A 24,817-nucleotide genomic window follows, 5' to 3' on the forward strand; every position below is an offset into this window, starting at 1 on the left:
TGCAAACGATGGGCAGTTCACAGGCTCTGCCTCAGGCTGCCACCCCTGCAGCTCAAATCGCAGCTGCACACCTTGCTACCTGCACTAAATGTTTTCATTCCTCAACAAGACCATCCCATGGACTCCTTGAGATCACCTCAAGTGACAGGACTAGGGGAATAGGAATAAGTGCACAGAAATCTGTGTGCTCTGGCTAAAGAGACTTTAATTCTATGTCCCTCCAGCTGTCTGGATTCAAGTATCAGCCTGGACGCTGAACCTGGGAGTCCATACCTCTCCTTGTCCACATTTTTAAACAACTTTTGTCCCTTGTTTTCCAAATCAGATCCAAGCTGTCCAGAAGGAGAACAGCCCAGATGAGAATCTAACCTGAAAAACACCCTCCACCTCATCCGTCTGCCAACAGGATCAAGATAGCTGATTCTGTCTGAAGACTCCCCATGTTAATATCTGATCTTTCACACCATCTGCTGCCCCAGCTCTCTGCTCCATGGAAGGATCTGTCTTGATTCACAGCTTCACAGGGGAAACTCACTTCTGTTTGTAGCTGCAAAAGCCTGGACCCGCCTGGGCAGGATTCCTTGTGCACGTGCCATCTTCTGCCAGTCCCTCCATGGGTGACCTTCATATCACACCATCAAACGCTCCAAAAAAGGTCCCTATCAGAGGGGAGGGAGTGAGAAGGGTGGTTTTGGCTAAAAGCTGGTCTTTGATCTAGAGAGATGGGAGTGCAGTAAAGCTCAGAGCTGGGAGAGCAGGAAGAATTGCCCTCAGGCAAAGGGAAAGTGGTAATTTAGATGTGGGGTTTCCCTAACTTACCGGTGTTTCTGCAAGAGACAGCAGAGTAAGATCAGGTGTCAGTACTTTAAGATTATATTTATAAAGTATTTATTTCTATTTACGTCACAAAAATCCCCTAAGTTGAGTCCTGGCCCCCAGCCAATGCCTCCCCCAGGCAGGGGAGAGCCTTGGTGCTGGGCCTGGGTTACAGAGATGCCTTCCCAGGACACCCCTGGCTTGTGCCTGGCAGCAGTGCAGCTCTCACCTTCACTCAATGCCCTTCCCCAACTATTTGCTTTGCCTTCCCCTACAGCTTAAACTACTTTTCCCCTGAGCAGTGGCCAGACAGCCCACCATGTCTTCCCAAAGAAGGCAATTCCTACCTGTCCCATCTACCTCTGGAAGGGAGGAGCCCACAGTCTCAGCTGGCCAGGGCACCCCTGTCCCTGCAGGTGGGGCACTGCACTTTGGAGCTTGGTCCTACTGGAGGGAAGAGGAGAGCTCTGGGAATGGCTCTGTCTGTCACCCTTTCCAACCAAAAGCACTTGGGCCACCTCCCTTATCCCAGCCTGGAACCCCCAGGTGGGGATCTCATCTAAAGGGATTTCCCACTCTTAGAGCAGGATGCCAAGGATCCCGACCCTGCAGGGGGTGTGGAGATTCAGATGGAATGGGAAAATTCCCCAGGAGCCACGACTAGGAATGACTATCCCACCCTACAGGATCCTTCTTGCCCTTTCCCAAAAGGGCTTGCACATCCCTTCTTCTCCCAGCAGGATGACGAACTCAAAGCAGATCAAAGGGTGTCAGGGTGGGGATGGGGCTTCTTTTTTCTGTCGTAGCTGGTGTTTTCTCACTCTTCCTCTGCTGCAGAAGCGAGCACCCACCTCCCCCACCCTGCCTCCATCAGCATGTTAATCTGGGGGCTTCCTGCCTCGGAGGTGTTTTTGCAGAAAAGACCTTCCTCCTCCAGCCATCACTGCTTCCCACCTCCTCCAGCAGCAGCTCTCTCTCTCTCTTCTCCCATCTCTCACCCATGACTAGATGTTTTTGTTCAGGGCTTCCCAAGTGGCCAGCAGCATCTGGCACAGCTCCGTGCTGGAAGCTGAGCATCTTCCTCCGTGCATCTCCCAGGCACTCCCAGCTCTGCTGTCTCTGGTCCAGCACAGCTGCGCCTTGGCTCTGCCACACCTCCCTGCACTGCCTGTGGGGTGTGTGTGTGTGTGTGGGTGTGTGTGTGTGTGGGACGTGGTGCTGTCTTCTCGTTATTCTCGTGTTGTGGGGGGCACGGATAGGCAGGGACGTGGCAGAGGAGTAGAGGCTTGCACTGGCCCCCTCGCTGCATATCAGGCACCCTTTAGCTTGGGTTTCAGGTGACAGAAAGAGTTTGGGGATTCTTCTTGAGCACATGCTGGTTCTGCCTGGCCTCGCCACAGCTCCTTGGGCATCTTTCCCCATTACTACAGCCCAAATCTGCAGTGGGGCTGCTCCTCTCAGCCCAGCTCCCCAGGACAACCTGCCCAGCCAAATGGGCTCTTTTCTGCTCTGTGATCCTTTCAGACCTGAAGGCTGACTTGTGCCCTTTCTGTATGAAGAGTTTCCAGCCTGGAGGCACAGAGAGCCTGAGCTGGGCAATGCAGGGGCCCAGGCTGCAACATCCTGGCTCCCATGCTCTGAGCAAGGACTAGTTGGTACCATCCCAAATGTCACTGTAAGGGGCTCAGGGTGGAGAAATAGGGAGTACCTGAGGGGAGGCTCTTCCAGAACGGAGCCAGCTTCTGGCAGAGACGGGACCAGTGTCTGTCAGGGACCAGACACAGGTTCAGTGGCCAGGGCTGTGCCGTGCTGCCTGTGCCACAGACAAGACGCAGCCAGCTTGAAGGGCATCCTCCAGCCGGAGCCGAGCCATGCCTGAGGCCAGCAAACCTGCAGAGCAGACGGCTCGGCTGGAGGCGGGAGCCGGGGGAACCGGAGTGGCCGCTGGATGCAGCGGCACAGGGGCCGCCCGCCTTGCGACCGGCACCGCCCTCGCCCCGGCCCCATCCCCTCGGCAAGGAATGCACAGCGGAGGCTCAAGCACGACAAGCCCAGCCGGAAGGGAAACCGCACAGGGCAGCGGGTGGCACGGGAGGCGGGCGGGCATCGGCGGGAGGGCTGGCAGGAGCGAGGCCGCGCTCCCCGCCCTCCCGCCGGCGCTCCCTGCCGTGTGCCGGGGGGGGCAGCGCTGCGGGTCCTGGCCGTCCGTGCGCACGTGAGGCTTGTTCGGTTCTGAAATAAATGTCGCATTTAACGCAACTCCCGAGCGCTGAGCGTCCTCTCCGGGGCGGGCGGGGCGGGAGGGGCGGGAGCGGCGCTGAGGGCGGGCAGCGCCGCCGCCACGGTGCGGCCCGCGGGCTCGCCTGGCGGGCTGCGGGCCCCGCCGGGCCTGCTGCGGCTCGGCGCACAGCAGCCAGGCCGCGGCCAGCGTGAGGGGCGCGGGGCAGGGTGAGGGGACGGGTTGGGAACCAGGGAGGAACTGCCGGGCTTGCTGGGTTTTGTGGCTTTGTTTTGCTCTGGGCTCGCCCCGCTGCAGTTTTTGCATGCTCTGTGTGAGGTGCAGCTCCCTGCGGGTCAGACCATGTTGGAGCCTCGCCTCTCGCTGTGCTGCTGAGCTTCGTGGATTGCTAGCAAAAAAAAAACCAAAAAAAACCCAAAAAACCCAAAATCCAGTTTTCAAGACAAAAGTTCACCTCAGCCCCAGGCAGGTGGTTATTTTGTTTGTGTAGCAGCTGCTGAATTTACAGATTTAAGTGGGCTCTCGTGGTTCACCCCGTGGGTGCTGCCTGGGACAGTTCCTTTCAGAGCAACTCCCCCAGCAGTGCCTGCACTGGTTCCTCACTCTGCCCTGGTGCCTTGCAGGGAAAGATGCCCCAAAAGGGCCTCTGCTCTTTGATGATCTGCCACCCTCCAGCAGTGCTGACTCAGGTATGGGTGCTCTCTTCCTACCATTAGTTTGGTTTTCCGTGTTTTCTGCATCAGCATCTCTTTCAGATGAAATGTGTGTAAATCTTGTTCTTTGTTAGAACAGAATAAAGACAGAAGGGTTATCAGTGCTGGCATGTAGACCAGCTGCATCCTGTTTGGTTTTTTATAAAAAAAACAGGGTGTTATAGATGTTCCACATATATTAATTCATTCCTTAAAAATGTTCCCTGGAGCAAATGCAAAGCCTGGATTTGTTTGACTAGTAATGGAAGTAGAAATTTGGCTCTCTTTGTTAAACTGACATAATTTCTTCACCTCAGGAGAGACATAGGCAAAGCTTTATTCCCTGAAAGGAACAAAGGTATTTAATTGTTTTTGTCCTCTTCTTGTGCTCCAGGAAAAGAAGGCTCTTTGCTCTTTGATGGTCTCCCACCAGCCAGCAGTGGTGACCCAGGTAAGGAGCTGTGTCCCTCCTCAGCCTCTGCTGAGCCACCCCTCTCTGGGGGCAGCCCACAGCTGTGTTGGACACACAGCAGCTCAGCCTGGTGCTTGTTTCTCCAGGCCAGATTAGCTGACACCTCTCATGGCAGTTTGTGCCCCAATTGTTTAAATCAGGATCCCGAATCTTAAAATGAGGCCTGTTCCCAGAAGTGCATTCCTGTCTCCTGGGGACCCTGGTGCTCTGTCTGGAAGCTCCCTGCTTTGGGAGGGGAGTGCCCTGGTGCAGCCACTGCCCTGGCAAGGCTTTCTGCATGTGCTTGCTGTCACCTGGGAGGAGCTGAGATAATTCCCTATACCCACAGGAGCCTGAATCTCCAGAAGGAGAAGGCCAGAGTTCTGACATCAGGTTTTACTTGCTAGCTTTAATTTATAGCCTTCTGAACCTTCTAAAAAAATAAACTTCTTCTGAGTAATAAAATAAGTTCCTTTGGATTGCTGTGGGCAGAGATGAGAGAGAATAATAATAATAATGTAGAAATGTTCCAGCCTGTAGCATTAACTTCCTGAGCAATTAACTTAAAAAAACAAAACAAAAAAGCCTGGTAGCTAAGGAATAAGCCCCGTAGGTTATTCAGTAGTAACTGTGGTCACTTAATGCTGTGTAAGTGTGTGAGCCTGCACTCCTGAGTGTGCTTTGGTATAAAAGGACTTGCTGCTGAGTTTGTGCAAGTAAAACAGTCCTGGGACACTTGAGCCACCTGCATTTTTGCTTTTCTTTCAGCCTCCAGTGCTACTAAGCAAGTCTCATCAGCAGAGAGCCAAGAGAAAGGACAGAAGAGAAAGTCCTTGGAGGAGGAGGAAGAGAAGAATGGCAGGGAAGAACTTGTGGAAAAGAAAGTTTGTAAAGGTTTTCAGACAGTTTGAAAACAAATGTACTCAATTTGTACTTTTGGCGTTGGGCTGAGTAAGTCCAGAACAAAGCTGAGCTTTGGTTCTTCAGTCTGCTTGCCTCTTCAGCCTCTTGTAGGAAACAAACTGCTGCAGGGGTCTCTGGAAGCTCCCTGAGCTTCCTGGCTCTGTCTCCTTCACCTGGGCCTTCTTTGTGTCCCTGCTGGAGCAGCAGGAGCCCTGGAGCAGCAGGAGCTGGACACAAGAGGGGGATTGTGTGTGCAAGGCTAGATCCACACCACTTTCTTTTGCCACCTCCACAAATCTCTGCTGGCTGCTCAGGATGCCAGAGAGGGGGGGACAGGCTTGTTGCAGACAGGGCCCTTGGCTTCAGTGCCTGTGTGCTGTGTTACAGCTTTGGGAGGAAATGTGTTCAGGGGTGCAAAGGAAAGGACGTGTCCTGGGAACACCAGACCTGGATTTCCTGTCCTTAGGGCACTCTTTAAAGCTGTGCTTTATTGAGCTGCATTTTATTTTATTCAGTTTATTCAGTGCCACGTTGCTTCCCCTGCCCACCCTGTCCCCTGCCCCTGTTTGCTAAGATCCCTTCCAGTGCCCAGCAGTCCTGCTTGGCTACAGCTGCTGCTGAAATGAGGGCAGGCTGCTTTTAGAGCTGCTGACCTTGGGGGCAGATGAAAACCCATATTACAGAGTAAACATGTCCTGCTCAGCAGCACATGCTGGATGTTTTGTTGCAGGATGAGGGCTGCACTGCCAGGACAGGGCTCTGAAAGCTGAGAACTTCCTGGTTTTTAGCCTGAGCTGAGGAGACAGAGGGGTGTGATTTGCATGTCTGCTCTGTTCCCCTTTAGGATCAGTGGGCATTCTTGGCCTGAAGGGTTATGTGGCAGAGAGGAAAGGTGAGAGAGAAGACATGCAGGATGCACACGTCATCTTGAACGACATCACCGAGGAGTGCCGGCCTCTGCCCTCCCAAATGTAAGTGCCCCCAGCTGCCAGAGCAGCCAGCCTGGGGGTGAGGGAGCTCCTGCTGGCTCAGCTAAGCCCACGGGATGATCCTTTCTGCTTTCAGCAGCTGATGCTCCTGCCTGCCTCTCTTGTGTGCGTGGTTTGGGCTTGTTACTGGCAGACCTGGGGTGAAGCATCAGCTAGCTGTGCTGCCAGGCAGTTCACAGGGCTGTGTGTACAAACACCTCCTTTTGAGGGGTGCTTAGTGGGTTCAGTCACTGACTTTATGAGCACCATGGGGGCCTGATGACTGTGGGTGTTGATCCTGTGTTACCCAAGTATAAGTGGGTGTGTAAATTTAGAATAATGTTCTCGAGTATCACCCTGATACTGGATTTAGCTTCTGAACTAGTACTGTCCCATAGGGGTTTGTGTTCTGAGAGATCCAAGGCTTTTCTCTGTAGCATAGTTGGAAGAAGCTTAGGCATGGAAGGTACTGTAGCATTGGCTAGACTGATGCCTGTAATGCTGGAGAGTTGCAGTGTCCTTGAGGTAAAATGTTTATTTGCTTTTATGCCAAGTTCAGGTCTATTAACCCTTTAGCCCTTCATTTTCTTGAGGAGTGGAAAACTACAAGAAAGTTCTCAGTGCTGGACCACATAAACCATGTAAATGCTGAATATATGAGCTCAGAGACCTGCTGCCTTTTGTGCCTTGGCGTGCAGGATTGTTGGTGTGGCTGACCCAGGGCAGGGTGGTATGGAGAGGGCTGTGCTTGTTCCCATTCCCTGGCTAGTGGCCTTTCTCAGCCTCTTGTGTCCCCTTTTGTCCCCTCACAGCACACGTGTCTCATACTTCGCTGTTTTTGATGGCCACGGGGGAGTCCGAGCCTCCAAATTTGCAGCACAGAATCTGCACCAAAACCTGATAAAGAAATTTCCTAAAGGTGAGAGGAGTGGAATAAGGGTTGTAGGACAACCATCACCTTGTCTGCCTTGGCAGTGGATAGGGAAACTGATCTGTTTGGGTGTAGTCCTACAGTACCCATCCCTTATTCCCAGAGGGCTTGCAAGACTGCTGTGTCTGCTGGGGAGGAGGGCTGGAAGCCTTTTTGGCACAAGGGTGCAAGTTGTGACTCACAAAACCAGTGTTGGATGTGCTGTTGCCACTTCTGGCAGTGCCACATCAAGTGTGCAAATACTCCTGTGGTGGAGAGATGTATGTCATGAACTCTCCACATGCACTACTGCGTGGATTTCTGGTAGGGTAAGCCCAGGAGGTGCCCCAGCTGCTCTGCAGAGTTCAAGACATGCACTGCCTGACTGAATGTTGGATGAGCAAAGGGACAGACCAGGATAGATCAGATATGTTTTACTTGGAGCTTAGTTGCTGTTTTCCCTGTCTGACAGGTGAGGTAGCCAGTGTGGAAAAAACTGTGAAGAGATGCCTTTTGGACACCTTCAAACACACAGATGAGGAGTTCCTAAAGCAGGCATCCAGCCAGTAAGTGCAAATGCTTTCTGTTCATTTGTATTTCTTAGTGTGCATCTCTGAGGTCTGAGTTGTGAGCAGGGAAACCTTCCTTGTGTCATTCCTGTGCTTTGGCAAAACTCCACACAGCTCCACTGTGCCAGGCTGTGACTCTGCCAGCTGAGTGCTTGCTAGAACTAGAACTAGATTATGGCATGTTCCACTCTTACTCTATGGTCAGTGGTCTATAGGATCCCTTAGACTAAAATGTTTCTCCAGAGGAAGGAAGCAAAACAGGTCCAAGGACCATCTCTGTCCTTAACAGGGTCAATCCTTATCAGGATTGTTTGATTTCTTTTTAAAGACTTGCCATGTTGCTGAAGAGACTTGTCCTGTACTGCCTGAGGTGGGGTCTCTGTGTTGATGACATCAGTGTGTGGCAGGAGGGGCTCTGTAGGGGACACTAAGCTTTCTTCAGAGCTCTGCTTGTCAGGCTCGAACACATCCCTGAAGCAGCTTTTAATGCCCAGTGTTGAAAGACCTATGTCTCCCAATGTAAATGTAAATCTTGCTTTCTTCAACTCTTTAGAAAGCAGATGTTGGTGAAGGATGTCCCTCAGTGGGGTAAATGCCAGGCTGCCTTGCAGCTGGGTGTGTAGTGCCAAGCACCCTTCTCTGTCTCTGAACTGACACACCAAATGTGTGGACTAGGGAAGACAGAGATTGCATTTCAAACACTTTGTTACCAATCCTTTACACACGTTTTGTTTGGCTTTTTTACTGTTCTGTATCACAGTGACACCTTTCTTATAGATGGAGAGACTGCTGATGCATTTGATTCCCTGAAAATTTTCAGTTTTAAGTAAATTACAAACTGGCTCAGTCTCTTAAGCCTAATCAGAACAAGAAGTTTGACCAGGCAAAAGGAGGATGCTTTCTTGAGTCTGTCAAGAACTGTCAGTGTCTTTCTCAAACCAGCCTCTGGTCAGAAACATGACTTGTGACTAAGGATTGCTAGCAATAGCTGTATTGATTGAAATGAATCATGTTCATGCAGCCACACCTTCAAAGTAAGGAAAAACTGGGTGAAATATGTCAAGAAATTAGTCTCTCAGTGCTAGTTTCAGTGAAGAATGGCATCATAGCCAAGCTGTTTTGTGGACAGGACTAGTCTGGCAGCTGTAATCTGAGAAATACTTCTCATTTTACCTAGAGCTCTAGAGATAAAAGCTTAACTACAGGAAGTGAAATGGGAGGAGAGCAACAGAGCCAGTGGTGCTGCTGCTGGGGTGGTGAGGGCTGAGGTGGGAGAGGGAGCAGGGATTCTGTGAGAAAGGGAAGGAAAATGTAAGCAAAAAATAAGGAATTTCTGGTGCAGAGTTTTGCTGCAAAGAAGCTTCCCAAGGAGGAGTGTGGAGTGCTTGTTTGCTCATGATGCTGTAGCTTTTGGGCAGCCATCAGGGCTGAGCCTGTTCTGCTCACACAGGAGGTTTCCTGGGAGCTGAGTGTGAGGAGGAGTTGGTGTGGGAGCTGTGGTTGGCAGTAGTTACAGCAGCTGGGCATTGGCTGTGCATTCAGAAATCTGTAGCCTGTGTAGTTCCTCTGTTCTTCTCCAGTTTGCTGTTTTTCACCAACCTGAGCTGCTAGCAGGCAGCTGCTGTGGGCTTGTGCTGCCTGATTGCTGTGTGTTGGCACAGGACACTGCTTTGAGTCCCCATGAACACTCTGTAACTTCTTAAGTGTTGTTTTTCCCCTTTGGTAATCTCATTTTTGTTCCCTTCAGGAAGCCAGCGTGGAAGGATGGCTCCACAGCTACTTGTGTCTTAGCTGTTGACAATATTCTCTACATAGCCAACCTCGGGGACAGCCGGGTAAGCAGAATGGAGGCCACTGGTGGCATCTTCATTCTGCCCAGAGCTTTGTGGGTTTGTTTGTTTGGGATGTCTGAGTTGTCACGAGCTACTCAATTGTTCCTACAAAGCATCTTGTTGTGGGTGGGTACAGAGTACTTCTGTGTTGTCTCCCATGGTGTAAAGTGGTGTGTGAAAGCTCTCTCTTGGTGGTGCTCAATATCTCACAGTATCAAGAAGAGAATATTTGAATATTTCAGCTGGATGGGACCTATGACAATCATCTGGTCCAACTGCTTTGACCATTTCAGGGCTGCCCTAAAGTTACACCACTGCCCAAATGCCTCTTAAACACTGACAGTCTGGGGCACCAAGCACCTCTCCAGGAAGCCTGGTGCAGTAATTGATTATGTGCTCTACAAAGAAACACTTCCTCATGTCCAGCCTGAACCTCCCTGGCCCTGTTTGAGAGCAGCATTCCCATGAGATCAGCCCTTCCCTCTCCATGCCCCCTCCTCAGGAAGCTGCAGAGGGGGATGAGGCTGTCCCTCAGCCTCCTCCTCCCCAGCAGACAAACCCAGAGCCCTCAGGCTGCTCCCAGGTCCTTCCAGCCCCAGCCCCAGCCTGGTTCTCCTCTCCTGGACAGGCTCGAGCCCCTTCCCACCATCTCTGGGTGAGGTGCCCAGTGCTGAGCACAGCCAGGCCATGCCCCCTCCTGACCCGCTGCCCTGGCTGTGTGGGGTGCCCCAGGATGCCACCTGCCCTCCTGCCATGGCTCCTGCACCCCCAGCCCCTCCTCTCCCAGCTCAGCCTCGTGCTCAGCGTTGCTCCACCCTGGGTGCAGAGCCCAGCACTGCACTCAGCCATTCTGTGCCACTGGCCCTGCCCCGTGGTGCCTCTGCAGATCCCTCTGCAAGGCCTCTGGTCCCTCCAGAGAGTCCACAGCACTCCCAATTTGGTATCATCAGCAAACTTAATAATCCTGCATTCAATCTTGCATCCAGGTCACTGCTAAAAGCACTGAGCAGCACCTCCTGCCTAGGAAGGAGCCCTGAGAAGCACCCCTGGCCACCAGTCAGTCACTGGCCTGGTGTAGCAGCATGCACTGCAGTTTGGGGCTCTCTGGAAGCTGGTGCTGCAGCTGTGCTGTTGTTTGATGGTGGTCTCTTGTCAGCACAGGCCATTCTGTGTCGTTACAATGAGGAGAGTCAGAAGCACACAGCCCTGAGCCTCAGCAAGGAGCACAACCCCACCCAGTACGAGGAGAGGATGCGGATACAGAAAGCTGGGGGAAACGTCAGGTGGGTGCCTGAGGGTGAGAGTGAGCTGATCTAAACCCTGGCCTGATCTGGGGCCTGAGCATTGGGGTTCTGAAGCTCCCTCAGCCCAGTGTGCATCCTAGTTGGGAGAATTGCTGCCTGAGGCCTGTAAGGATTCAGTTACTGCAGTTGGTTGGTGGTTCCCAGAGCTTTAGGATGGCCAGGGCAGGACCCCTGTGGGATACCAGCATAGGCATGCTTAAGCTTGACCTACAGATTTGGACCTGTGGAGCTGGATTGGATTGTTGAGGAAGTTACTGCTTTCTGCACACTGTGGTGTTGAACAGAACTGATTTCCTTGCAGCATGACTCCTCTGTCCTTGTCCTCTGAGAGGGGGCATGGTTTGAGAGAGCACAAAAAGCCCTCAATGTCCATTGGTGTTGCTCCCCTGGGGTTGGATGATGAACTGAGGCTCTTTGAATTAGAAGGGAGTTTTCTGGAGCCAAAATGTGATTATCTTAATGTTCCTGTGCAAAAAGGAGTTCATGGCTGTTTGGGGAGTGAGTGCCAAACACAACAGCTGAGTCTTATTTCTGTGGCTAGGTTTTCTCTGTTCTTTGAAGGCTGTTTCTTGATTTAGTGGCATCTTCACAAAGAAAGGATTCAGTGGAGGTGAAGTATCTTCATGCCTGTGGAAGCAAAATGCACCCAGGGTGGAGAGGGGTGGGCTCAGTTCTGTTATGCTGCTGTGTCTGGAGCACTTTGTTCCCTTATCTCTGGGGAGCACATGCTGCCACTTGCACTCAGCACTGATCTCTCTTTGCACATGGCAAAGAGATGGCCCAGTGTCTGTTAGCTCCTTTCAGAACTGCTCCCTGACTGCCTGGGAGCCTCTCCCACTGCTTGCAGTTCAATATTTTGGGCCCAAGAGATAAGCCACAAAGTGTGTGAGTGTCAGATCTCTTCTCTGTGACATGCCTTGCTTCTTGCTTTTATCTCAAGCGGGGCTGCTTGGACTAGAGATGAATGAGCTTTGTGTATTCTCAGAGGGCACAAAAGAGCCTCTTTGGGAGAAGATGCTTGATTGTTGGAAAGGTGAAGTGTGGGAAGCTTTTTCTCTAGGGAGCTTGGTTAGTTAGAAAAGCTTGACAACCTAGAGGTGTTTCCTAAGGGGTGTTGTAATGTAGGTTTCACAGAAACTGCTTGCTGCAATCAGTGGTTACTGAAGGCCAAGTGATCAGGAGCTGGGAACTGCCTGCACTGGGCCAGTCTGTGGGGGTTGGTGTCCTCAGACAGGACACAGGAGGGGCTGCTGACTCAGACCTCTTGCCTCTGCCACTCTGCTTCTAGTGAAGAGCAGTTTGCTGGATATCTTGCCAAAAAATAATCTCTATTTGAACTATGCCACCGGGAGTTAAGCTCACATATAATTTTACTGCCCCAGTTTGCTAGGCTAAGCAGGACTTGAGTTAGGGCAGGGTGACAGAAAGCAGCCTTGAACTCTCCTGGCTTCATTTCCTCCTCCCCTTCACTTGTTTCCCAGAGCTTCACACAAACATACAGAAAGGGAAGGAGACTCTGAAGGGAAGATTTGACCTTGCTGGGGAAGTGGGTCTTTATTTGTACAAGCAGATGGGTGCACGGTGTCCCCATCAGGCAGTGCAGTGAAACACACACGTGGGGAGGGCTCTGAGTGCTTTCTTTCCTTGTGCAGGGACGGGAGAGTCCTGGGAGTGCTGGAGGTTTCCCGCTCCATTGGGGATGGCCAGTACAAGCGCTGTGGTGTGATCTCTGTGCCAGATATCAAACGCTGCCAGCTCACACACAATGACAGGTAAAGTGTGCCCTTGCACGGGGGGTTCTCTGCCCCAGCCCTGCTCAGCAGAAGCTGCACAGCCCTGCTTGTTCTGCTGTGAGAGCCAAGGCACTTCAGACTGATCCCCCCAGTTAGAGGATGGATGCTCTTGCTGCTGCTGTCTCTGCTTCTGTTCCTTTTTAGAGCAGTGGGATAATCTGCTGCTCTGCCAAGATGCTGTGAAGGCTCCTCTTGGAGGAACCAGCCTCATAGCAATAGCATACACACACACAAGCCTTAGATGTCCTGTCTGTGCTCTGATTAAGTTCACAAATCAGTGTTCAAGCAGGTAGTTGAGGCTTGAGTTCTTGGGTCTCCATTCTGTCTAGGAGTTGTTTTTAGCAGCTGTGGTGCCAATAAATACTTCTGCATTCAGCTGTGATATTTGAAGATTTGAGATACTTTTCCATGATATGATTGGCAACGACAAATTGCAGTGAGCTTTTGTGTCAGTGTGGCCCTGCAGACTCTCAGAGGTGAGAGTGTAACCCAGTACTGCTGCTTTTTCTGGGATTAGAGTTCCATATCAAGTGATCCACTAAAATATTTCTAAAGATACTCTTGAGTATCATGCACTGAAATGATGTCTTCAGAGGCATGTGCAGACTGACCACTTCTGTAGGTTTGTTGTAGTTCTCCTTGTCCTGCTGACTCTGGTTAGGGCTCCTGGTTAATTCAATTCCCTGTGCAGGCAGGAGTGCACAGCAGGCTGTCTCCCCATCCTAAAGGGGGTGCTGCCCTTGTCTTGGGCTTTGCATCTCCTCAACCTTCTGCAGCCTGTGGCAATACTTTGTGTCAGAGTTTTCTGCTCACTGTTGTTATGTGATTTGCTTTTGAATTTGCATATTTAAATTACAACATACCTCAGGAGTGTAGAAATGTAAAGTGATGTACATGAGGGGTTCAGCTTTGTTTCTCTATTTCCTTGCATTAGCTGCTTCACAGGGAAAATGCATGAATGAAAAGGACTCAAAGGAAAGAAGCAGTTCTTAGAGAAACAAAGGAATATTTGACCAGGATCATATATGATCTTGCCAGTGTTGTAGCACAACCAGGATGTCAGGATCAAGGTCTTACATTGGTTGCCTGGCTCTTTGTCCTGTGTTTTGAATTGCCATGAATGGTAGGTCCCAAGGGATTTTCAGATGAGCTTTTACAGCATCTTCCCTTCGGATCTGAGCATGGATGTTCATAAAATAGATTGGAGTGATTTTGTTGTAGCTGAGGAGCCAAAAATTCAGCCTTGGAACCTGTCTCCACTTGATTTGCAGGTTCATTCTGATAGCATGTGATGGCCTCTTCAAAGTCTTTACACCAGAAGAAGCTGTGAACTTCATTGTGTCCTGCCTGGAGGTGAGGAGAAGCGGCCTGGGGGCTGGGTTTGTCACTGCAGAGGGCACAGAGCGTCCTCTGTCATTCCCTGTGTCGCGTGTGCATTTATTTTGCTCCCCTGTGTTTGGAAAACACAATCCTACCTTTGCTGGGGGCAGTGACCTTGCTGTGTCCCAACAGGACAAGACCATGCAGATGAGGGAGGGGAAGCTGGAGGCGGACGCGCGCTACGAGGCGGCGTGTAACCGGCTGGCCAGCAAGGCCGTGCAGCGCGGCTCGGCCGACAATGTCACCGTCATGCTGGTGCGCGTGGGGCGCTGAGCGGCCGCGGCGGGCACGCCGTGTGTGGGCTCTGCAGTGTAAATAAAGATGGGCTTTTTCTAACAGGTTAGCTCGCTCGGTGCTGGGGTTCAGTGTCTTGGCGAAGGTGAATTCATCTGGGGGCATGAGCTCTGCCAGTTTTTTAATGGGGCAGTTGTGCTGTCCGCATCCTTGAGCTGTGTGCAAGACCCTGGAGTTCCAGCACTCGGTACCATACAGACTGTGAGGTACTCCAGGCCACCAGCTTGGGGTGTGGTGTGGGCTGTCCTCTTCACACTGGGTAGGAAATCTGACTCTGAAGCTGTCCCTCAGCTGCAGGCAGCCTCACAGCCACAAACACCCCTTGCAGAGCAGCAGCATACCTGCCCTGTGCTTGCAGAACATGTTGGAGTTTTACCACAACGTTGGTATGGAAAAAGTGGCTGGAGTTTGCTCCTGATGTTTTTTGGAAAAAGTGTTTTCACCAAATGGACTTGGTGAAAAGGCAGCTGAGCTGCAGGCAGGCTCTGTGCTTGTCTGTGCTATCTGAGGAGAAGGCATCTCAGGTTTTAGGTACTAATTAGTGTCTGGTGTCTCATCCTGTCTCAGTGCCTCTACCAGCTGTTGCTGCAGTCAGTGTGCTGTTTTCCAGAGAAAATCTGGCCCAAGACCAAATGACAGAATGAAAGCTAAATGGATTGAGCTACCTTACCCTGAAGTTTCCAATTTCCCACCCTGTGTGTGAGGGGGCAGGGAGGGAGGTGGGCTGAGGGGTGTGCATTGTGGTTGCCTCCTTGCTCTGATGAGGCACAGCTGTAGTCCATGGAGAGCGGGGCAAGGGCAGGGTGGTGCCTGCTGTTTTGTGCAGGGCTGTGAGGCTTCCCTGGCTCCTTTCTGTTTTCTGTGTCTCTGGAACTTTGGGACTTGGTCCCAGCTCCTGTCCTGTTTGGGACAGATGGCTTGACCATCTTCTATTTCTGCTCCAGCAGTAGTGAGTTATATTTCATGGGTTTAGTCTGGGGGTGCACACTGACTCTGTCTGCATCTCCTGCAGAGCACTGAGGAAGGAATGGCCCTCTGGCACAGATTTTGGGTAGTGCTGGTCCCCTGCCAGCTTGTTCTGCCCCCAGCCATTCCTGTGTGTGTTGATGTAAGGCTACAGTGCAGGATGAGCTGAGAGGGAATGCCTTTGTTATCAGCACACTCTCCTGTTTCTACTCTTGAAAGGCAAATTTGGAGAGCCCAGACAGAGTAGCATGGAGTTGCTTCTGTTGTGGCAAAATAAACCTTGATTGCAAATTTCAGAAAGGTAACTTGCTTTCCCTTCTCAGCTCCCCCTTTTTCCAGACCCAGACACCCCTGTCCATAAACTGCTGCATTAACAGCTCCTTCACCAGGCTCCTCAGGGAGATGCAGCCCTTGGAGAAGGCAGGCAGGGCCAGGGACATCCCTGGGAGAAGGTGGGGCTGTTAGCTCAGGCTATCTTGCAGAGTTGCTGGCAGCACTTAGCCAGCTCCGAGTGCTACTCGGAAATCCAACGCTCGGCCTTCCTGGTGCTCCTGCTGCAGCCCTGCCTCTGGCACGTAGGCCCATGGCCCTGCTGAGCCCAGCAGCTATCACAGCCAGAGAGCTGGGCTGTATCTGGGCTGCCACAGCCAGGCCCTGTGCCACGGGCAGGGAGTGCCTGCTCTGGAGAGTCACAGGGCAGCAATTTGCTTCAATCCAACGTTGTTGGGGCTTTGCTTTGATGATCAGTATAAAGGATGTTGGCTCCTGCCAGCAAACCCTCTGCTCACACACTGAGGGAGCTGAAGCAATGCATGATCTGACCTGGGCTGCTGAGACTTGAGCCTGGGCAGGGAGGGGAGGTCCACTAAGGGAAAAATGCACAGGTGGGGCTTTGTACCAGGCATGGTGGGAGCTGAGCCTAGGCAGCCATCTGCTGCCACTGCCACAGTGTTTTCCAAGATAAACTTCTAGGCCTAGCCTTTAGATAAAAGTGAATGCCTTTAAGTCCTGCTCAGGCTGCTTTATTATTATCATCATCTTCATGATCTTTTATCCATCTTCAGCTGGTTCTGCAGCATGAGCAGTATTGCAGTATTAGACCAGACTGCAGTTTCCAGCATGAGCAAATGGTCTTCCTTAGCAGGGGAGACACGATGGTGACTGGCAGAGGGAAGGGTCTGGCTGCTCCTGCCACAGGTTCAGCATGGTTCAGCCTCTTCACACTCCCAGCAGCACAGCACTGAAATCGGAGCCACTTTGGACGGTGATGGGAGAGCCTGCTGTGTTGTCCACAAAAACAGAGGCATACTGCCCAGCCTGGGGGGAGAGAGGGATTAGCAGGGCCAGGCCACCTCCCCTGGGCTCCAGGCATGGCCTGGCAGGGCCGAGGAGAGAGCTCTCCCCTGCACACAGCAACCAAGAGCTGGAGGAGCTGCCCCTACCCTTCCTTCTGGGAAAGAGCAGCACAAGGCCTTTGTCTGTGCCACAGTGCCCTAGCAGAGCTCTGCCCTGACTGCTCTGGGGCTTGCAGGTCACCTGAGGCAGAGCTGCTGCCCAGCCCTGGGCTGGGGCCATGGAAGGTACCTTCCTGCCCAGCACTGTTGCAGTGGAGCTGGCCCCACTCACCTGCAGGTACAGGGTGCCTGTGACAGAGATGGTGAAAAGGTCCCCGCTGCTCTCCAGCCAGGACACGCTCTCCAGCTGGCTGCAGAAGGGTGAGGGCAGTAGTGGGAGGGCAGGCCCCTCCTTTCCCAGAAATTCGGGGCTGCCTCCCCTCTCCCTGGCCCTGCCATACCTGTTGTGCTGGCAGCAGGACTGCACACAGATCAGCACCCGCAGGCGGCTCCCCCGGCATCCCTGCCTCCTCCTGCGCGGCTCCCTGCGCGCTGGGACAGAGCAGGGGGTGAGGCCAGCCCAGCCCGCCCCGGCGGGGCCGCAGGGCTGTGCGGGGGCTCACCGATGTGCAGCGTGCTGCTGAACGTGTAGTACCCTGCGAGGGGGGCTGTGTACTGCCCGCTGGTCAGGTTCAGCCCTGGGCCACGCTGGAACAGCCTCTCCCTCTCGGGCTGGCACAGGGAACGGCTGGGGTTAGAGGAGGAGTCCCTGTGCCAGGGCAGGTGCCCCTGCAGACAGGGACAAGGGGCGGGCTGGGCACTCACAATGTGGAACAGCCCCAGCTCCTGCCGCGTGCTCTGCTCCACAGCGATGTCCTCGCGCGTTTGGCAATGGAAGGCTGCTTCCACACGACGCTGGGCCCCGGCCTGGGGGCTGCCTTTGCTGCTTTCCTCCGTACGCCCTTCCCCAGCTGTCCTGCACATCTTTGCCGTGCCTGACCCCGAACCCCCCCGGAGTCTGACGTTAGGAAGGGAGCCATCACTCCTCCTGGCTCTGCTGTCCAGCCCGGTACCTGTGAGCAGGTACCTGCTTCGTCTTGCCCTGCTGTCCCCACCCGGTACCTGCGAGCAGGAGCTGCAGCTCCCTCAGCAGCTCCTCGGGCACAGCCGCGCTTGTTCTTCCCGGCGAGCCGGGCCCCGCGGGTGCCGAGCGGCCCCGCTCGGCGCTGCCCCTGCCGGGGCTCCCGGCCAGCAGCATCCACACCTGCCGGGGGTCCAGGCGGGCCGCCCCGGGCTCCCCGCGTCCCGGGGCCAGCGGCCGCTCCCGGGCTGCCCGCGGCGCTTCGGTGCCGGTGCCGGTGCTGGCGGCGCAGAGAAGCGCCAGGCACAGCTCCGGCAGCCGCATCCCGCCGCCGCTGCCGGCCCCGGCCCCGCCTCGCTGCCGGGCTCTGCCCTCGGGCTCCTCCCCGCCGGGAAAGCTCCCGTGGCCGAGCGGAGCGGAGCGGGGAGCCTGCAGCGGGAGGTGCCCGCGGGCTCCCAGCGCCGCGTGTTTGGAACGCTTCGGGAACACCAACAACCGGAGGGGAACAGCTGAGCCGGCCAGCGGTGCTGGCGGTGGGCCCAGCCGGCAGGGAAGCCTCATCTTGTGCTCGCCCATCCCTCTGCCACAGAACCGCCAGAGACGGGAGCTGGGGCGGGAGTCACCGCACGGGCAGGGGCTCACCCGGGTGCCAGCTGCTTCACCATGGCCATGGAGCACTTCCCTGGGGCGCGTGCTGCGTGTCCCCGGAGAGAAACCAGGATTGTGCAAAGGCTGCTGCTCCCAAGCAGCAATTTCAGGCTTTGGTGGGATGAACCACACTTTGGGAGGATTTGAAATACCCTAAAATCTTTAGGGTTTTGGAGGAGGGGGGAAATGCAGTTCTAAAAAAACCACAAACCCACAAATGAAAAGAAGAGAGCATTAACCAAAGCGTGTTTATAAGGAAAAGCCTTTTCCCTGCAGTGGTGGGGGAGAACATGCTCCTGATGCCCCAGCCAGCCTGGCACAGGGCTTTCCACCTCCCACTCAGCACTCTGAACAGGCAGCAGAACAAAGGGGACCATGGCTGCATAGGGTGACAGGCACCACTGAGGCTCTCCTACCACCCGTGGTCACCCTGGAAAGGTTCTGTCCATTTGGAGGTGTCCATGAAGATGGAGGAGGAGCTGTGGAAGAGCCAGAGACAGGGCAGGGAGCCCTCGCGTGTCCAGAGGTCCTTGGTGCAGTCATACACCTCCATCTCTACCCGGTAGTCCCCGTCCATGCCCTTCCAGTGGCCGCCAGTGACAAAGAGCCGGTCACCCAGTGCCACCATCCCACCGTTCTCATGCAGAGTGTGCAGGAGCTGCACCTGTGTGAGGGACAGGGTGAGATGTGCAGGGATGCCTTGGTGACCTCCTACTCCCACAACAGAGGACGGTGACCCACCAGATGTGTGTCCCTACCCCATCCTTCCCTTCTGTGGGGTTTGAGGGTCTCTGGTGCCTTGTGCGTGTGTGATGGGGAGCAGGGGAGGAGGGAATGGGGCATCCTCAGCCCTGCAGGTGTGAACAGAACCAAGGGATGAGTGGGTAGGAGGGAGAGGGCAGTGCTGGCACTGAGGGGAAGCAGCTGGGAACACCATCCCCATATCCCTGGGAGGCTGATCGTGCCTGGCCCCACATCCCACCTTCTGCCAGATGTTGGCCTCTGGGTTGTACACATGGACCTTCTTGGTGTTGTCCCCGATGAGGTAGATGAGCCCGCGCAGCGTGGCACAGCGTGGGGCTGACAGGTACTTGGGGATGAAGGGAGATGTGATCACACTCCACAGATCTGCAAGGAGCAGCCATTAGCAGTGCACCCCAGCCCTGGCTCTCCGTGCAGCTGCCAGTGGCTGAAAAAAGCATTGCTATTTCAGGGGGAATTTGGAAGGGAGGAGGCAGAGCAGCCAGGCAGGCAGGCACACAGTCCCCATCCCAGTTGAGGGTCTTGCATAAAAAATAGTGGGGGGTGAGGATGTGGTTTGTAGTGGTGCTGTGGGATGGGAAAGAGTCTGCTTGAGGAGGTGGCACTGTCACACGGGGTTAGTTTCTCCCTGAGGCAGGCAGCCTCCCCATCCCAATGCCCCAGAGATTCCACTCCACTGAAGCTCAGCTCTGGGCTGTGTCAGACATCAGTGACTCAGCTCTGTGCTGCTAACAGCCTGGGGCTCCCGGACCACAGCCTTCACCACACCCTGTCAGCACCTGCTCACATCCCACAGGACCATGCCTGGCAGTCCGGGGGTGTCACCTGCCTGGGGGTCCCCCCCAAGTACCCTCCCAGGGACAGCACTGGTGGCAGCAGGGTCAGCGCTCACCTTGAACGGGGTTGTAGCACTGCAGAGTGAGCGCGTTGTACTTGACGGCGCAGGAGCCCACCAGGTAGAGCTTGCCCAAGCAGCTGGCAGCTGCAAAATTGCTCACGTACTTGGGGGCTGGGCTGATGGCACACCAGCTCTTGTTGTACGGGTCGTAGCGCTCCACCTCCACCACGTCCACTGTTGTCCCTGCAGGGTGACAGGACACTGCAGCCACCCTGCTGCTCTGCATGGCCCCACCCCAGCAGCAGCCCCGGGTCTTTGCAGCCTTACCCCCGATGACGTAGATCTCGCCGTTGAGGACGGCGCTGGTGTGGTTTGTCCGGGCTCTCAGCATGGAAGCGATGGGCTGCCAGACCCCGTCCCTGGGGCAGAAGCACCAGGCCTGCGTCGTTGACCATGTGTCATTCTGGGACCCCCGGGAGCCACCTAGAGAGACAGATCAGCTGGGCCACCCTCTCCTAGTGCAGCTGTCCCTGGGTATTCCCTGCCCGTGGCCAGATTTGCCCAGGCAGAGAGTAAGGAGAGGATTTTGCTCAGAGAGGAGCCTCTGGCCCCACACCAGTGCCTCATGCTCATCTCATTGTCCCCTGTCCTCCATCCCTGCTCCTTGAAGCCTCCCCTGCACCAGCAGCCCTGGCACTGACCTGTGACGTACACATCGTTGTTCAGAGCCACCAGGGAAAAGCCCCATTTGTTGTAATCAGGGAAGTCGGGCAGAGCCATCCATCGCCCTGAAACCCAGCAGAGCCAAGCAATGAACCCTCACCCAGCAATGGCACTTTTAAAGCCACCCATTTCAAGCCCATCCCAAGCCAACCAGTGTCTCTCTAAACTGACACTAGTTTGGCAAGAGGTGTCTTCAGGGTAGACAGATGGTTAATTAACATGGAGGAAGTGTGGGGCACTTACTGCTTTTGGGGTTGTAGAAGGCAAAGTTCCTGGTGGCAGCTGGCATTTCCAGCCCCCTCTCCTCATCCTCACCATCCTCCAGCACACGGCCACCAACCACCACCAGCACCTCCTCCAGCTTCTGTGGTGGGGTGGGGGGGTTCTTCAGGGCACCGGTGCCACTCTGCCCCTGATGAAGAGGCCAGGACGGGACCGTCAGGCTCCTCCTTCCTGGCTCAGGAAGTGGCATTTAGGGGCAGGGGGTACCCACCATGGTGCGGGATCGGGCGACGAGGGCCTTGCTGGCATCTGAGTCACGAACGAGAGGCTCAGTGGCAAGGAGGTTCTGCAGGTACTGGTCAGGCAGCGAGACAAGGTGGGTCAGCTCCAGCAGCTCCGGCAGGAACTGGGCTCGGGATGCCGGGTCGTGGCGTACCCAGCGCAGCACAGCCTCGACCAGGCTCCGCTCCTCCTGCACCTGCAGCTGGTCATTGGAGAGGTAGACAGCCAGCCTCTCCTTGGAGAGCTGGAGGAACTCCTCCTGAAGAGAGACGGCTTCAAAGTTCTCCTGCAAGAAAGACCAGGCCTTGGAGGAGACCTCAGGGCAGCCGTGGCTCTCACCAAACTCACAGATACCTAGGCAGTTGGTGGCATCCATCTGCTGCCGGAGGTAGCGGCTGCAGACCTTCTGGATGGCAGGGAAGTGGAGCTGGCTGGAGGTCCTCATCAGCCCCTCCACGTTGCCCTGGTTGATGGTGACCTTTCCCGTGTAGGCAAAATCAAGCAGCATCTCCAGCGCACTGGGGTCTACTTCCTTTAGCTCCACCCGCGCTGCGATGCTCTCAGCAAAGTCACCGGAGAACATGGCATAGAAGTAGTGGCTGCAGAGGGCCAGGATGCCTCGGTGGCAGGGAAACTCCCGCCCGCCCGCCACCAGCGTCACGTCGGCCAGTTTGGGGTTGGTGCGGAACTGCTGCAGCCCCTCCAGCACGCCCTGGGCGTGCGAAGGCAGGCAGAAGTCAAAGTCGTCCATGTTCCTCACCATGGTGCCGGCGATGGCCGCGGGGCCTGGCAGGCGGGCAGTGCCCGAGCAGCGGGAGGCGAGGCTGTCCCTGCTAGGAAAAGGCGACGCTGTCTCCCTCTCTCCCTGCCGCGACATCCTCCCGCCTTCCCAGCGCCCGAGTCACGGACAGCAGCGGCTGCACAAGCGCTTCCCACACCCCCTCCCGCAGCTGGCCGCGTTCTCTCCTCACCACGCCGCAGCTGCCCTGCCGGGGCGGCGACCGGCTTGCTGGGGCTGATTCCCGGGGTGGCTCGAGCCCTGTCGGCGCGGTCGCTCCTGCTCTCGGCAGCGCTGCCCAGCCCGGCCGGCCCGCGGGAGGGAAGGGACCGCGGTCCCCGCGCTGGGCAGGGACACGCCGCATGACGCGGGATCAGCCGGGACGAGGGGCACTCGCTATTTTTAGGCGGCACCTGGACACTGCTCCCTGCTCTTAAAGGCACCGCACGGGCAGCGCTCTCGCCGCCGCCCATCCTCGGTCGCTGCCTTTAGGAAAGCCTGCCCCTCGCCAAGGGGTCGGGTGGGCACCGAGCCTGGAGGGGCGAGCTCCCACAGCCCCCTCCCTGCACCCCACCGGCAGCAGGGGGTCCCTCTATGCCCCTCCTCGCTCCTCCGGTTCGCCCTGCCGCTGCCGCTATAAATATAGGTCTTTATCTCACCCCGCGGCAGCCGTAAACACGCGGCGGCAACCGCGGCCTGGAACCCGCCCGGGGAGAGGGGAGCTGGGCTGCTGCGGCGGCCCGCCCAGCTTAGCAGCTCTCTTCACCGCCCCGGAAAGCCTCGCTCAGCTGGGACAGAACCGAGAAGGTTTTTATTGCAGCCCGCGGGCTCCGGAGCCCCTCGGCATCACTCCTCCAGGCTGAAGATCTCGGCCTCCTTCTCCTTCCAGAAGGCGAAGCTGCGATCGATGTAGCGGCAAATCTCGTCGCCCTCGTCCCCGGCCTGCCCCGGCCGCTGGGCCGGGCTGTGCGGAGTCCCGAAGTACCGGGCCTTGATGTCGTCGAAGCCGTCGCGCCAGCCGCGCCGCCCGGCCGCGATCTCGTCGATGACGGCGCGGTGGAAAGCCCGCACCGCCCGCCAGCCGTGCCGGCCCAGCTGCTCGAACACCTCGAAACAGAGCAGGTGGCGGCCTCGGCGCTCCTCGGGGGACAGGTCCTGCTCCAAGATGCGGAAATAGCCCAGCATGAACAGCTCCAGCGACAGGCTCTCGTAGTCGGCCGGGCCGCCCCCCGCCGCCGACACGAACTGCTCCGGGGAGAGCAGGGTGCGGGCGGGGGGCGGCGGCGGGGGCCGGCGGGAGGCGGCGTCCCGCCAGCCGCTCAGCAGCTTCTGGATGGCCGCTCGCTGCCGGGCCAGGCGGGCCGCCGCCCGGGCCCCGCTGCCCGCCGTGTCCCGAGGGTCCGCGGCGGCGGGCCGCAAGGGCGCGTACGCGGAGCGTCTCCAGTGGCTCAGGAAGAGCATCACGATCCGTTCCTTCCTCAAGCTGCCCCACTCTGGCCCCGGCCCCTTGCCGTGCCGCGGGGAGCCGCCGTCGGACAACGCCTCCTCGCAGCTGATGCCCGAGTCGCTGGCGGCCTCCGCCTCGCCGCCGCCGGCCGGCGCGCTCCCCGCGGCGCCCCAGGCGGGCTCGAAGGCACCGCGCAGGCTGCGGACACAAACTCCGCACTGCCGGATCTCCCGCTGCGCCAGGCTGCCCCCCGGCTCCCGGGCATGCCCGCCGGCGGCGGGGACAGCGCAGGGAGCGGCGGGGAGAGCGCAGGGAGCGGCGGGCGCGGCCCCGGCAGCGCGGGGACCCTGCGCCCCCTCGGCGTTGCCCAGCAGCGCGGCCAGGCTGTTGACGGCTCCGGCCAGGCGGCCGCACCAGAGGGGCAGCGGCAGCCCCGGAGCAGGCGGGGGGCTGCGGACGGAGATGCTGAGCAGCGGGGCGGGCAAGAGAGCGCGTAGCTCCCGCACCAGGCGCCGCAGCTCGCTCTGGTACACCTCGCCACGCCGCCGCAGCCGCAGGCTCTCCACCGCCGTCTCCAACTGATGCAGGTCTGCCTCGGTCAGCAGCTCCCCGAACGGGCCCAGCACGGCTTGGTGGGAGGGCGAGAAGCTCCAGGAGCCGGCATCCTGCGGAGAGAGGCGGTCAGCGGCTTGCGACAGCCCGCGCCCCCCTGCTCCCCGTGCCGCTCGTACCTGTCCTCCCGCCGGGTCCTCGTCCGCCAGCCGGGCCCGCAGCCGCCGCACCATCACTTGCCGCTTCCACTCGGGGATGAGCCGGCCCCGCTCATCGTGCGTGGGCACCAGGGACTCCGCGTCCACCTCCGCGGGGTCCGGCCCGGGGGGCCCCGTCGGCCCGGGCGCCCCGTGCTGTGCGGACAGAGGCACGGCGGCTCGAAGGGGTACGGCCGCCGAGGGGACGAGCCGGGGGCCGCGGGCCGAGCCAGCGACCTACCGGGTGCGCGAGAAACGGCGCCGGGATCCTGGCCCGCTGCGAGGGCTTGCGGAGCAGCTTCAGCTCCGCCGGCACTGACCTGCCGGGCTCCATCCCCTGCCGGGCCGGGCGGATGCTCGGGGCAGAGGCGCGGGCCTCCTCCTGGGGGAGGGCAGCGAGGGGAGGTGGGCCCCGACACCTGCAGGGCCCCCCAGCTGAGGGGTGACCCGACACATCACCCCGGACCTTAGGGAGAACCCTCCTCGGGGGACAGCCACGGGTGGATCTGATTCCTTCAGAGGACGGGACGGAGCTGAGGAATCCCTGCTGCCCGCTACCCCCTGCAGCCAAGGACCGAGCCCGGGGCCGCCTCATGGCCGCCAGCCCTTCTCCAGGCAACTCATGCTCCCAGCCCGGTCTCCTGCTTCCTGGGGTGACAGGCTGGCATTCCTCGGGATGGGGGTGCCCATTCCCCCAGCCCCAGTGGGATCTTACCTGCTGCGGGGGGCTGAGCTGGCTGCTGAAGGGGGCTGGGTCCTGTCGTGCTCAGGGAGCACCCAGAGGTGGTGTGGCTGCACCCCCAAAGTCCCTGTGTGGGAGCAGTGAGCAACATGGG

At 56.8% G+C, this 24,817-nt stretch overlaps 5 protein-coding genes across 33 annotated transcripts in view; 2 read left to right on the forward strand and 3 right to left on the reverse strand.

Annotated features, from left to right (window-relative positions):
- The window catches only part of KIF1A (kinesin family member 1A), a 41,910-nt gene extending 38,835 nt beyond the window's left edge, over positions 1-3,075 (forward strand). For all 24 annotated transcript variants that reach the window (XM_039727853.1, XM_039727855.1, XM_039727857.1 and 21 more), the window contains one exon: positions 326-3,075. In XM_039727853.1, the coding sequence (XP_039583787.1) occupies positions 326-368 (43 nt within the window). In that variant the 3' untranslated portion in view covers positions 369-3,075. The remainder of the gene's footprint in view (positions 1-325) is intronic.
- LOC120511187 (ILK associated serine/threonine phosphatase) lies at positions 2,765-14,204 on the forward strand. Its single transcript, XM_039727925.1, has 12 exons — positions 2,765-3,023; positions 3,571-3,744; positions 4,142-4,198; positions 4,967-5,092; positions 5,946-6,072; positions 6,882-6,988; positions 7,452-7,545; positions 9,296-9,383; positions 10,542-10,663; positions 12,337-12,456; positions 13,749-13,830; positions 13,990-14,204. The coding sequence occupies exons 1-12, from the start codon at positions 2,765-2,767 to the stop codon at positions 14,128-14,130; spliced, it is 1,497 nt and encodes a 498-aa protein (XP_039583859.1). The 3' UTR covers positions 14,131-14,204.
- Positions 14,205-16,216: 2,012 nt separating this feature from the next.
- Positions 16,217-18,266, reverse strand: LOC120511166 (erythroferrone-like). Of its 4 annotated transcripts, none has more exons than XM_039727882.1 (5): positions 17,574-18,266; positions 17,277-17,446; positions 17,075-17,183; positions 16,913-17,003; positions 16,217-16,822 (listed from the first exon to the last, which is right to left on the reverse strand). In XM_039727882.1, exons 1-5 carry the CDS (start codon positions 18,106-18,108, stop codon positions 16,336-16,338), a joined length of 1,392 nt encoding a protein of 463 aa, XP_039583816.1. In that variant the 5' UTR covers positions 18,109-18,266; the 3' UTR covers positions 16,217-16,335. The 4 variants fall into 4 exon arrangements, with proteins under 4 accessions (XP_039583816.1, XP_039583818.1, XP_039583817.1 ...); XM_039727884.1 differs by having other exon boundaries at positions 16,217-16,394; positions 16,744-16,822; positions 17,075-17,446; XM_039727883.1 differs by having other exon boundaries at positions 16,217-16,434; positions 16,744-16,822; positions 17,075-17,446.
- Positions 18,267-18,398: 132 nt separating this feature from the next.
- Positions 18,399-22,214, reverse strand: KLHL30 (kelch like family member 30). 3 transcript variants are annotated; one of them, XM_039727880.1, is made up of 9 exons: positions 21,979-22,213; positions 21,411-21,840; positions 20,997-21,293; positions 20,747-20,915; positions 20,482-20,568; positions 20,108-20,263; positions 19,835-20,023; positions 19,163-19,308; positions 18,399-18,844 (listed from the first exon to the last, which is right to left on the reverse strand). In XM_039727880.1, the coding sequence occupies exons 2-9, from the start codon at positions 21,768-21,770 to the stop codon at positions 18,593-18,595; spliced, it is 1,656 nt and encodes a 551-aa protein (XP_039583814.1). In that variant the 5' UTR covers positions 21,771-21,840; positions 21,979-22,213; the 3' UTR covers positions 18,399-18,592. The 3 variants fall into 3 exon arrangements, with proteins under 3 accessions (XP_039583814.1, XP_039583813.1, XP_039583812.1); XM_039727879.1 differs by having other exon boundaries at positions 20,997-21,837; positions 21,979-22,214; XM_039727878.1 differs by having other exon boundaries at positions 20,997-21,840.
- Positions 22,215-22,571: 357 nt separating this feature from the next.
- ESPNL (espin like) lies at positions 22,572-24,576 on the reverse strand. The gene is made up of 3 exons (XM_039727926.1): positions 24,540-24,576; positions 24,302-24,363; positions 22,572-24,218 (listed from the first exon to the last, which is right to left on the reverse strand). The coding sequence occupies exons 1-3, from the start codon at positions 24,574-24,576 to the stop codon at positions 22,632-22,634; spliced, it is 1,686 nt and encodes a 561-aa protein (XP_039583860.1). The 3' UTR covers positions 22,572-22,631.
- Positions 24,577-24,817: the final 241 nt, after the last annotated feature.

Source organism: Passer montanus, unplaced genomic scaffold (assembly GCF_014805655.1).
Source record: "Passer montanus isolate IOZ18808 unplaced genomic scaffold, ASM1480565v1 scaffold63, whole genome shotgun sequence".
NCBI lineage: Eukaryota > Metazoa > Chordata > Aves > Passeriformes > Passeridae > Passer > Passer montanus.